The sequence below is a fragment of the Nothoprocta perdicaria genome, unplaced genomic scaffold, assembly GCF_003342845.1.
Source record: "Nothoprocta perdicaria isolate Ctin4 unplaced genomic scaffold, notPer1 scaffold_61, whole genome shotgun sequence".
Lineage (NCBI taxonomy): Eukaryota > Metazoa > Chordata > Aves > Tinamiformes > Tinamidae > Nothoprocta > Nothoprocta perdicaria.
In genome coordinates this window covers 450,408-462,651 of record NW_020455877.1, presented here as the reverse complement: position 1 = coordinate 462,651, position 12,244 = coordinate 450,408, and the positions used below count along the sequence as shown (strand labels likewise).

General features: G+C 37.1%; 1 protein-coding gene across 1 annotated transcript in view; it reads right to left on the bottom strand.

Annotated features, from left to right (window-relative positions):
• Window positions 1-7,052: 7,052 nt before the first annotated feature.
• Window positions 7,053-12,244, bottom strand: part of PTPRQ (protein tyrosine phosphatase, receptor type Q) — a 101,032-nt gene continuing 95,840 nt past the window's right edge. The window contains exons 43-45 of the mRNA XM_026049725.1: window positions 10,753-10,888; window positions 7,402-7,525; window positions 7,053-7,128 (exon numbers count right to left, since the gene is read on the bottom strand). Coding sequence (XP_025905510.1) covers window positions 7,091-7,128; window positions 7,402-7,525; window positions 10,753-10,888 — 298 coding nt within the window. The 3' untranslated portion in view covers window positions 7,053-7,090. The remainder of the gene's footprint in view (window positions 7,129-7,401; window positions 7,526-10,752; window positions 10,889-12,244) is intronic.

Here is a 12,244-nt window from a genome sequence, read left to right as displayed (position 1 = left end):
GTATCTAGGAGAGGACAGTTGGTTTCATTGAGTTTGTCTATGGCTAGTATAGCCCACAACATTACTCTCCATTAACCAGCAACCAGGCAAGATCACACAATCTGAGTGCTAATAAATGTAAGAATCGGAAGCGCAAAAAAGAAGGGGAAAGTCAAGAAGTCTATTTGCCTCTTGAACATTCAGTCAATCTTAATATACAAGATATTTAGCAGACATGTTCCTTCAATAACAGTCACCTCACAAGTAGTAGGCATAGCTTTAAAGAATCTGATAATATAGTCATTATTATTAAAGAATCCATTGTTAGTTATTAATCAAAGCACCATCATGATAGCCATTTTATCAGATTAGCTCATCATTTTATTCAATAACCTTTAAGGCAACCTATATCTATTCCAAAGTCATCAAAAGAAGAATAGAAAAGAGATAAAGAGGGAAAATGTATCGAAACTTTGTGTGTCAACCATGAGAAGGACTGTATTGCTGTGCGAGTTTGACCCTATTAATACCAGTGAAACCAGAGGTTGTGCTGCTCAGTATCATGCAGCTGAGTCCTCAYGACTTTCTCTTCTTTGCATAGGACATTGGACATAGAATTATGTGATATATTTACATACATGCTCCATTTCTTATAGGGGACCTTTCAGAAGATATTCAAAAATGGTATATTTTTTTTAGAAAATATACTCCTCTGCTGGCATTTACAGGATATACTACTTGGTAGACAGTAGAGACATAGAATAAACTAACCTCTCTYGAAGTGTGCTTCTCTTAAACATCTGTTTGAGATCTGAGACGAGCTGCCGTGTGTATGCATGTCCGTGTTTCCCATTGGCAGTGAAGGCTTAAGGTGGATGAGTAGGAATGGGTTGCTGATGGTAACGAGTAGCTAGGCTGGTTCAGCTCTGGCATGGAGGAAGGTTACAGTGCTGATCTCATTGGGGTATTACCACTGAACAAGAACATAAGCCAAATCACAGGTGATCAGTGATCTTTAATATGGAAGTTATAATGTCCCAGTTGGGAAGGTGCATCTGTTTGTCTTATTGCAATAATGTGTAGGGTTTTAGCTGCTGACAGAACGAAATGGTTTCAGTGACAGCCTAGCTCTGAATTTCTTTGTCTTTGTTTATTCTTAGCAGATCCAGACTAAAGTCCCACATACAAATGCCACTCGACTTTGGGAAGGTTTTCTGGACTCCCTGGCTGCTCTCAGATGACTCTCCTGCTCTCCGCAGGGGTAAGATTGCAAGCGAGGCAGCCGTCTCCTCAGGCCATTACCTGCCCCTGCCTAGACTGCAATTCTGTGCCACCACAGCTCAGTGCAGGAGTCTGTGCCAAACGCAAGCCCWGATTGTGGGGTATCGCTGTAAAAATGTACAGAACATCAGGAGAATTCTGTAAGAAACAGCTAAATGAAGCTAGGGTGAACGAAGCTAAAGGTAGATTAGCAAACAGCTTTTGTGCTGGACAGTGAGAAAGGGATTGGTAATACATTTTTCAATTTAGAAGTGAATAAATATAATTTAACTGCATTTGCCCCAAGTATCCCACTGCTACCACCCTCAGGCAGCAGACCTGGGGAGACACATACACACACACACATACATGTTTAATTACTTTTTTGCTTATGCTCTCATTAAAGCAAAGAGCCCTCTTCTCTGTACTAACTATACTTCTTAATAAGTAAAAGACAAGAAAAGAAAAAAAAGTCCACACTCTGTCTATGAGTTACTCTGAGTAATTTTTTAAGTGAATAAAAAGAAAGAAATATGCATTAGAATCATACCAAAACCTTCTGCTGTTTACTTGTGTAACGTTGTTAAAGGTGCTGTGTAGATATGGCCTCAAATCTATCTCACCTCAGGGTATCAGAAAAGAAGTAAGAAATATAGTGACAGAAACGATTAAAAAGCAGAGTAAGTTTTTTATTTTTAATGCCTATTTCACTGAGAGTGAGTCAATAATGGCCACTTCTGATAGGGGTGTGTGTGTGTTTTTTGTTTTTTTTTTTACTGGAAAATGCATGCTTGGGATTTTTTTGCACATAAAGACCTGCTTCCATGAGCATTTTTTCATTGTCCAAATAGGCATAGCAGCTCTGAATCCAGTATTTTCCAAGTTGCACATTTTTTGTAAGTTCCAATTTTCCTTCATTATACCAGGAATATATAGATCTTGATCAATTAGTTATAGGCAAAATACTGTTCCAATGGAAAACAGTAAAAATACCATTTCTCATTTTAACTGGGTCATACCAGTAGGAAATAAAAAGATATATAATTCTTTTWAAAATTTTTATACCGTACTAATCACCTATAAAATCAAATGATTTTCCAGAAGACCATACCATCAATTACAAGCATCAGCTCAATTGATTTCTATAAAATTTTTCCAAGCCGGTTCATTTTGATATTGTCTCATAAACTGCATKACATGTTAAAAATAAGTTTTTATATTTTCTTTTTATTTTGTTTTCGTCTTATAGTAAGGGCTACTTAAGTGTTTCACTGTTTGGCTGACAGGGTGCTCAGTATCTTGCAGCACTTGGCTCAAAGATTGAATTCTGTTGTCTGCAAATATGCCCTGTGTGTCTCCAGGGACGCTTCCCGCACAGCAAGTCCTGTGGAATGCAACTGTGAAGGGTAAAGCTTTGGTTGCGTATTAGATTTCCTGTACCCAAGTATTCTTTTTATATCATCCAGAACTTCTTCTCCAACAAAATATTTTAGGAATATCCTTGTAAAATTTCCTTCAGCTCATTATTGACTATAAAGAGTACTGGAATGGTTTATTCATGATTACGCTGGAGAGCTGTGTGCAGCTGTCATCCCACAAAAAGATCACCCTGGTAACACCAATCAACAAGCAGAGTAAGATGATCCAAATATAACTGAAACCATCTAAATGTTGTCTTTCAACTGAAATGTAGAGGCACGACTTCATACCAAACTTCGCCTGGTGAAGTGAGATCTTTGAAAGGGCCTGTAGACATCATTACTCAGTGATGAAAAGCCATTGATGTTCAGTTTACATTACACAGTGGAATCTGAGAAAGGGCCTACGCAAAGAGAGAGCTTGGAGAATACCCTTAAAATAAGTGATTAGTTCAACATAGTCTGAAAGAAGTCATTGGGAAAAAGAGAATTGCCACAAAAAATATCAAATGCTCAATTCATCTTCCTGTCTTCAAGTGACACTGAACAATGACCAGTACTAAAATTTATGCTGCAATTTTTAATAGTGGTAAGAGAAACTTCTAGATAGGAAGCTAGTAATTTATTTTATCCTTAAGGCATACAGTGCCTATACTGCAGAGACATGCAACTGATATCACAGTTCAGCTCGGAGATGAACCACCCAAGTATGTCGGCACTTGTCTCAAGCCTCCTAACTATATCCAYATAGAAGAAGGAAGAAAATGTGTTCTGGGGTCAATGAAAAAATGCAGCTCGGATTCCCTGATGCCATCTGCAAATCCTCTCAGAGAAAAGAGGATAGAGAGAAGGTTTGGAGTAAAAGAGGCATCTAAGCACCTACCTGAGAACAAGGTACACCTGTAGATCACGTCTGCATTATTTGGCTTACGATGATCCATACTCCTGTTTACACTTCCTTCTAATACAGTCACACAGACACAAGCAAGACAAACAAATAAACGAACAGAACTCCCCAGTTGTGACTAATGCTGCTGGAAAGGACTTGGTCTTTTCAGCACGGTGCAGCGGTGACACGGCAGGCATGGAAAAGCGATCAAGCAGTGGGTTACCTTTCGGTACACGTTCTYGTTGTACTGGTTCAGGCTACCAGTCACAGTCCATTGCAGTCAACATACTGCAGGTTTTGCGGCACCAAATGGGCATGTGGCCCCTTTATTACAAAGCAGTCTTATTTCACTGCTCATGCAGTCAATCCTCTGAAACAAAACCAGCTAATTGGACAACTTCCATAGCTCTTAAAACAAAAATGAATTTGGACCCGGCTAATCATTATTACTGTGGATAGATGATGATTTTAAACAATGTTTCATATATACGTAATACACACTCTAAAACATGTCTTTTTCAGTATTTTTTAGYTTGCTGTAAAAGTATTTTTGGCAATAATCTCTTTTGACCACAGACCTCTCAGGCCCTTGTGTCCTGAATCTGCAAATGAAGATTTTCAGTCAATCAGAGCTGTGCACAAGAACATAGATCTAAAAGCCAGCATCCGACACTATTTTGCTTCAATATTCTTACTATTCTTTTTATATATTAATAGTATTTTTTTCTAATTCCAGGACTTTTGAATCATGACAAATATAAAAGGCTTTAGACATTTCTGCACATACCCAGGAAAGGTCACGGTCATTTGTAATTTAGGAGGAAGCACAGTCAATGCAAAGCTATTTCTTGTTTTTTTCTTATTAATTCTATATCACCACCCTTTGTATTACAACAATATAGAGAGGATACATTATTAATCTTCCATATAGCTTTTCACATTATGAAGTTAAATTACTGTATAGTTCCATCTACACAGTAAATGCAGAWGTTAGAATGTGCAGATTATTTTATCAGCTCCTATAACACTATAAATGTGATTTAAATTCAATATGAATGTCATGTTCTGTTGGCTTTATGAAATGACATTTCCCAACATAATGTATCAGTTCCTGAGAGCACTGATGGCAGCCCCTTCTAGAGATGTACAGTCGAATTGGCTACATGTAATAGTTTCTATAGAAATTGCCTGTATAATTTAATAATTAGGCAAATACCTAATTTCAATATAATTGTAACCATCCTATAGAGTTCTGTCACTCTTCTGTTTTCTTTCAGTTTCTGGTTTTGATAAAGTACACTCTTACTGCATTAGTAATGYCAAGAATCTCTAGAAAACTAAGTGGCAAAAATAAGAGTAAGAATGGTGTGTTGGGTTATGTATATATATTCTTAAAATAGCTGTTGATTGAATGTCACTCTTGCCCTAGATCCCCAGTTTTGTCAGCAGAGCCACTGCAGGTGCAAAAAGAGAGGAAGGTTGGAAGAGAAAAGACCACATGGAATCTTTTTCTTCATAACTGGACAGAGACAAGGGTGGATACGCACACATATTCCAGCCTTGTGGATACAAGATTATACCAGATTATGGCTCTATAATGTCCATTGATCACAGTGCTGCATGTACTGCTACCAAAAACAAATACAACTCATGAAAAACATCTGTAAGCCCCTATAAGCAATTTGTCAGAATACTTTAGAGTCCATGTATAATAAATGAAGAACACATGTTTCATATGAACCACATGAAACTAGAGCTGTACAGAATGCTTTGCCAGAGACTTGAACAGCTGTGGACATCACCTCTCCCTCCCTGGCTCCAGCTTTAAAAGGCTTTGTTTTCCTTTCAGCTCGACAGGTGATGTTTCCAGTAGTGTCAGCCATCTCAAGAGACGACTTCTCCAAAATATCCCTGCAACTATTTACATCTCTTTGAATGTTGCCTTTTGATTTTTATTTTAGATCTTTGGCACTTTCTGCCATTTTACAAGGGGTCCTCACTGCACCACCCTTACCACATTCTGACAGGCCATCAAATACTACTAACCTCTATGTATACATTAGCAGCAAGCTACATACTACACAGTACTTTCTGTTGGTAGCTACAATTAGGAGATGGAGAGATTTTTTACTCTTCTGCTCCGAGCGTGTGCAGACACCCACACCTCTTTCCAGGCGTCAGAATTCCCGAGCTTGTCCCCTCAATAAGGCTACGGATTCTAAACAGAACATAAGGTGGCAACTTGGAAGTCTCCTTGGTATCACATATCTTTTTTGAAACTCCTATTTAGGTCACAGCTGCAGCATGATTCAGATTGATACATTTGTTTACATGGAGAAAGAAATGAGCAATGAAACCCCCAACGGTATCAAGGAAACACTGCCACTTCTGTGCAAAACCRTGATATAATTATTTCTCTGTAGTCCTCCTACTCCATCAGTTTTTGCTTTGTTTCTCAGACAACAGCTTCCTGCTTCTCTCATTCCTGCTTCAGATCTCTCTGATAATGATTATCAGTGGGAGGAGAAGATGTTTCCTTTTATTAAATCCCCAAATATTACCTCACATACTTTTTGATGTCTGGAGCGATTCACYAAAGCTCACAAAGGAGCAATAGCTTTTGTAGTTTATACCACTGTATTATAATACATTTTAGTATGAAATTTTGTGAACTTATTGTAAGTGTGCCTTGTAGCAGTACAACATCCAAGACATTTGAATAAATTAYAAACATTCCATTATTCAGATGAGTCTAACATTCATTATAGTATATAATAAATTTGCAGCTTTATTTTATCTGGTTAACAAAAGGAGCAAGAATGCAAAATACTTTCTTCAACAGTGAACATATGCATTCACCATGTATATTTAAAAAAGTCCCAACTCAGTGGTTATAAGGTAGCTTAAATAGCCCCAAGTGTCCCTGAAGAGCTACTGTGTGCTGTGTAAAAGCTGAATAATCCTCCCTATGTCAGAAGGTGACTCTTCAGCTGTTCAGGATCATGAGTCGATACGCTACCACTCATAAAGGAAGATGCAAAATGCAAGAAAATACATTTAGGTAAAGACCCACTAAGATGRTATTGGAATTAATCTGCAAGAACTGAAAACAATGTTGAAGCCAATCTAGCAAAAGTGCTCCAAAACCAAAACACAACGAATACAGCAAATTCAGCCCCAGATAAATCCACTTGGAATATGAAATTTTTGCATCATATTTGGCTCTTTTGTCTTTTTTTTTTTTTTACAAAGATAATTGGAAAAAAAGAAATATGCTCAGAACACACTTTTAGTTTAAATACATACTGAACACATTATTTGTACAACAACCAGCAATACAGTCTCTGGAAAACTACTGCAGCTCCTTATTGCTCAGTGATCTGACTAAAATACATTTATGAAGGCACTTTGATAGAGGAAAAAGTTTCAATCATGTGTRTTTGTTTTAACCATCAAAATAGGGGAATTCACTTTGGCCCCTGTGCTTAAAAAAAATTACTTTGATTTTTAAGACCATGATAYATCTAATATTTAGTTTTATTATTTACATGGTAGTTTCTTCCCATTCAAGTTCCACGTCACCTACAGGAAAGAAAAGATGCATCACATTACCTTTTACATAAAGATAACTTGGCTGAATATTAAATATCTCAGAGGGAAAAATAGTAAGTAGCTGCTCTAATGAGCATTTCCATGTAGGAGGTTAAAAGGCTCCAGAGTCCCAGAGTTCTACACTTCTGAAGCCAAAAAATGCTTTCTGAGATACCTTTTTTTTTTTTTTCTGATGCTTACCCTAGAGAAGTCAATGCACCTGCTATGAAAAAAATAATTTTGGGACAATTTGCATCTACCTACCTTCCATGGCATCCAGAGAGTCCATCTTTTGCAGTGCTGAATAATTTACAAAACATATGGGCTGACTGCTTCCCTTGCTTGTCAACAGATCCAGTACACACTGGTGCAAAAATATATACTGTGCCTGTATGATGTGAATTTAAAGACAGAAGATTAGATTAGAAGAAAAACATATTTCTAGTAGTAAAAAACTTATCTTTTTTAATATAAATGTTCAGATGGTCTTAAAGTAATTGCAATTTAACTCAACAACTTCTTCAGTGCTTTTATTGTCATAGCATATAGATCGAACCTAATTTCATCAATTATGAGGTACTTTTTGTTAAATTTGCCAAAAGATGTTAATCCTTATGCTCAGTGAAATGTACGATATCTAATGTATCTAATATATACAGTATAATATATAAGAATATATAAATATAATATGTATTATATAAATTATAACATATAAAATCATATTAAATGTAACAGAGAAAAACAGTTCCCCAAATTTCTGTAAAAATTTGTTCTATGAAAAGAGGTTTCATTATTTTTATGTTCAGACTATATACAGACTGAAGTTACAGTCATAATAAGAAAACTTAAATAGAATAACTTAAAGCATAGAAAGCATAAATAGAAAACTTAAACATGAAAACTTTCTAGCACACGGAAAACCAGCAGGGTGCACTAAAATACAAAAAATTCAAGCAAATCTGCATGTTCTAGAAGCGTGCATCATTGCTAAGAGCCCAAATGTCCTATTTTTAGTGATGCTTTATTGGACTGTAGCATCATTTTTAGGGGACCAAACTTCTGAGGAAATAGTAACTCTAGGTAACAATTCAGAAAAGAGAAAAATAAAAGGGTGAAAAAAGAAAGAAATGGATTAAGCACATTCACACACTGACTGTTCAAAGACTGATGTACATAAAAGCAGGGTCTGACTCAACTGATTGGCTTTTGTGCAGATAAATACATTATTATTACTATTACTATTACTATTACTATTACTATTACTATTACTATTACTAAATAACTACTATTTTATTTCAGAACTTTTCAAGTGTTTCAGATTTATAAGAAGAATTTATTTACATGGATGTATCTTAGGGTCATGGTTCCAGTTCCCCTAGATATCTAAAACAGACTTTCACAGGCCCCTGAGGGATGCTTTTTCACTAGGTTACTTACTGACACAATAGCCTGGCATCACTTTGGAATAACCTTTGTACTGATATCTGGGGAATGTATGGCTGCTATTGTATCTTCCCTGCTAATTAATAACACTCTTCATTATTTTAAGGTTTTTGTATGATTGGATATGGGAGAGAAGACATATTTCACTAATGAGTAGTCTAAGCACTTCACCTTCAGCTGAAGGGCAGGCCTTGCTAGTGTGCAGGTCACCTCGCAGGATGCCAGGACAGTGAGACTGCCTCTGCGTTAGGGAATTACAGGGTCTGGCACAGTGTCAGCAAATGAAACCTGACCATCAAAATGACTGCAAATGGTCTGATCTGTCCCTCCCTTTGCCTTGATCTATACCAGGAGTCAGTACAGAGCGTGGGTTATTCCTTATAGATGGACTGGGTGCAGTGGCTTTTGTGGGGAGTGTGGTAACTGCAGAGACGTCTGGTTGCACAGACGCAGGCTGCTCTGTGACAGTTGGCTATAGGACCAAAGAATGGCTCTATTGGCAAAAGGAAAACTGTTTTGAAGTTACAAACAGGCAAAAATAGGTCTGAAAGCAACCATTTTTTATTTATTTTGCTCATGCCTCTTGCAAACAGCTTAACTTGAGGGATTTGTAAAAGAGTTCTGTAAAGAAATGAGACTYTTCTCTTAATGCCGATCACATAAAATTCAAATTACAGACCACTAAACAGTGTTTTATAACAGAGCTGCCAGAATAGCTTGCCTACAGAATCCCTCATAAATCTTTATACGATTCAGTATTTTGGGAGTAAGTTTCAGTGCTGCTCTRCACCTCGTAATCTTGCAAATGTGAATTAGAAATGACCTGTGCAGAACAACCTGTCTCGGGATTTTGCCAAGAGGACGCAGAATAACGCTTCCTGTCTTTGATCTCATTTGAGATCAGCACTGTGAGAGCATCTTCTCCCATTACGTTTTGGCACGTCATTTTCTAGCCTTTGCCAAAATATGCAAGTGCAGAGGTGAGGAAAAATGATGCACATTTTAAAAATGTGCACTGATCTTATCAAATGTCTTCCTGCTTGAAGGCTTMATTTTGGGAGGACTCTCATCATGTTGTCTTCCTAGCTAAGAAATATAGTTGCAGATGAATCTGTTTGTGGTCAGAAGTGTAAAAACAAAACAAATAAAAAGGCTTTCCTGAATTCATCATTATTGCAAAGTCCTGTCAATTGTTTAGCTTCAATAAAATCCTCTAATATACTGGTATATATTATATACTGTGCTTCTGTGCGTTATTTCAGTGATATCTCCTTTTATATGTCACAGTGGCATCCTGGGTTCAAGGTACAGTGTTGTTTACTTCAGTTGTGCTCGAATGCATCCCAGATTTGTGTAAGGATCCAGATGTAACCATATTAATTGCCTACAGTTTAAAAGTTGAAATAAGGCACTTGAGTCGGGACCGTAAGACCAGCTTGCCTCCCATGGGATTTATAACCTCATTTTCAAGTCCACCCTGAATTAGATAAGGTTATTAAACCAACAGGAAGGAAAAGAGGGAGAGGGAACACAGCCAGATTTCTATTCCATTAGGTATTTAGGATCAGCTTTAAATCCTGTTATTTCTCACTTCTGGATAGCCAGACCTCCACGTACAGGAGAAATCTTTCTTCTTATTACCAGGTCATCACTAAGCGATACCAAACTTTGTAGCCTGCCAGATAGGTGTTTATTTTAGATCCAAAAGACACTACTGCCTTGTATTTACATGTGCTTAGTTCCATTCAGATATGCTATTTATCTGAAGCAATTTTAAAAGAATCAGGGAACTGGGTCAAAGGCATATAAAAAGTTTGGAAAACTGTGAAACATATGTACAAAAAATACAGGTAAGTTGTAACTAAATACGGGCAAACAGTGTGTGGGCAAAACCCTGTTTATTTAGCACTTGAAATAGTATAAGAAATTCTGCTTATGGCTCTAAGAGTTAATTTCTTTTTTTTCCTCCCAGAACTTGTCAAGACTTTACTGGCCAAATTACAATTCATTATATGTAAAACATACATATGATACTTGCAATCCAAATAGAAGCAAGAATTAGTAGGAAATGCATTAGGCAGCTGATATTTATGAGATTTTCAGTCTAGTTTTGTAGGAGGTCAGATAACTTTCTATCAACCGGAAAACAGAATATAAATACATGTGTCTTACCAGATTCTGTACCATACACATTCTTTCAGATCTTAACTCAGCTACAAGTCCATAGATATCCACAAAATCATGATCATTTATATGTTGGGTTAAATGGTCAAGTGCAATATAAACTCCTGTTCTTCCAACACCAGCACTGCAAACATAGCACACATGGCAAAAAAAAGATCGCATGTTCATTATTTTCATTATTTTCATTATTTTCTTGTGTAGAATAGTTCCTCAGAACTTTCTGGTTGAAGTAGACTGATTGCAAAAGGAAAACTTGGGGAAAATCGATGTCATTTCCACATTTTAGTTAGTTAGTTTGCTTGCTTGTTTTCCAGTCCTTCTAGTGAATGGGATCAAGTAGAGTCTGGATCCATGTTGGGTTCTTATATTGGACAATCAAATTAAATCAAACCTGKGTAAGTGGAAACACCCTATAGCTTATCTGTGAACTTCTCAGAGCTTCCTGATTGGAAAAAAAAATCACAAGRTATTGTGAAATTGAACCTGGATGCTGTGATGCTTTTTGTACTAGAGACAAACAACATAGTATCGCACAAAATATTAAAAGAAAATAATTTTAAAAGGAGGATAGGTGTGTAGAATACACAGTGGTTAGCATTGTTTTATTTAAAGATTTGGAAATGAACAGGACTTCTTAAATTTGATACCAGGCTCTTAGAACAATGTAAAAAAGGCAGAGCATATAATTTCTKATAATCAGGAAATGTAGAGCAGAATTCTCTTGATTCTACAAGGTCTAATAAGTGGAATATAAGAAATGAGTGTTCTGGATATGTGAACACACRTTGCTGCTTTACAGTCACCCTGAATTTCAGCATGGACAGAATAACTGGCCCACTTTGGTTCCTTCATGTATCTGTGTTGTGGAAAGGGGATAAGATTCATTACAGAGAGACTCCACACTGCAGAAGTGTCCTCAACACACTAAGACCATATTTGCCTCCTACAACAGGAGGAAACACCTTCTCTCTGGCCCCTGCAGTAGAGGAAAACACCCAGCTGTCAATGATAAAGTCAAATAAAATAAGAAGGAGGTTTCTCAGCTTTGATACCAGTAGGACACTGAGGGCAAATAAGAGAGGACTCAATAATAGCCTCACTGGACACATTTAGAGATTTGTGGCACTAAAATCAGCTTTTCCCTCCACATATTTCCAGACTTGCACTGAATGAGGCTGAGGCAAGGAGCCGGGGCCAGGTCTCGGAACATTAATTTGGATGTGCCCACTCAGTCAGTCATTTACCTGCATATAAAAAGTGGATACACTCAGCACCTTCCTGAAGATTTAGCCTTGCCCACATGGCTACGCTTCGAAATAACAATTTAAGGTTATTGAGTATGACTTCAATGGGGACTATGACAGCTGAACACCTCTAGCCACCAGGTCATTTGTTTAGGAGCCTAAATACAGATTTTAGCTTTTTACCAGCATCCAAGTTTGAAATCTGACATTTGACGCCTATTTCAATTTGTCATTCC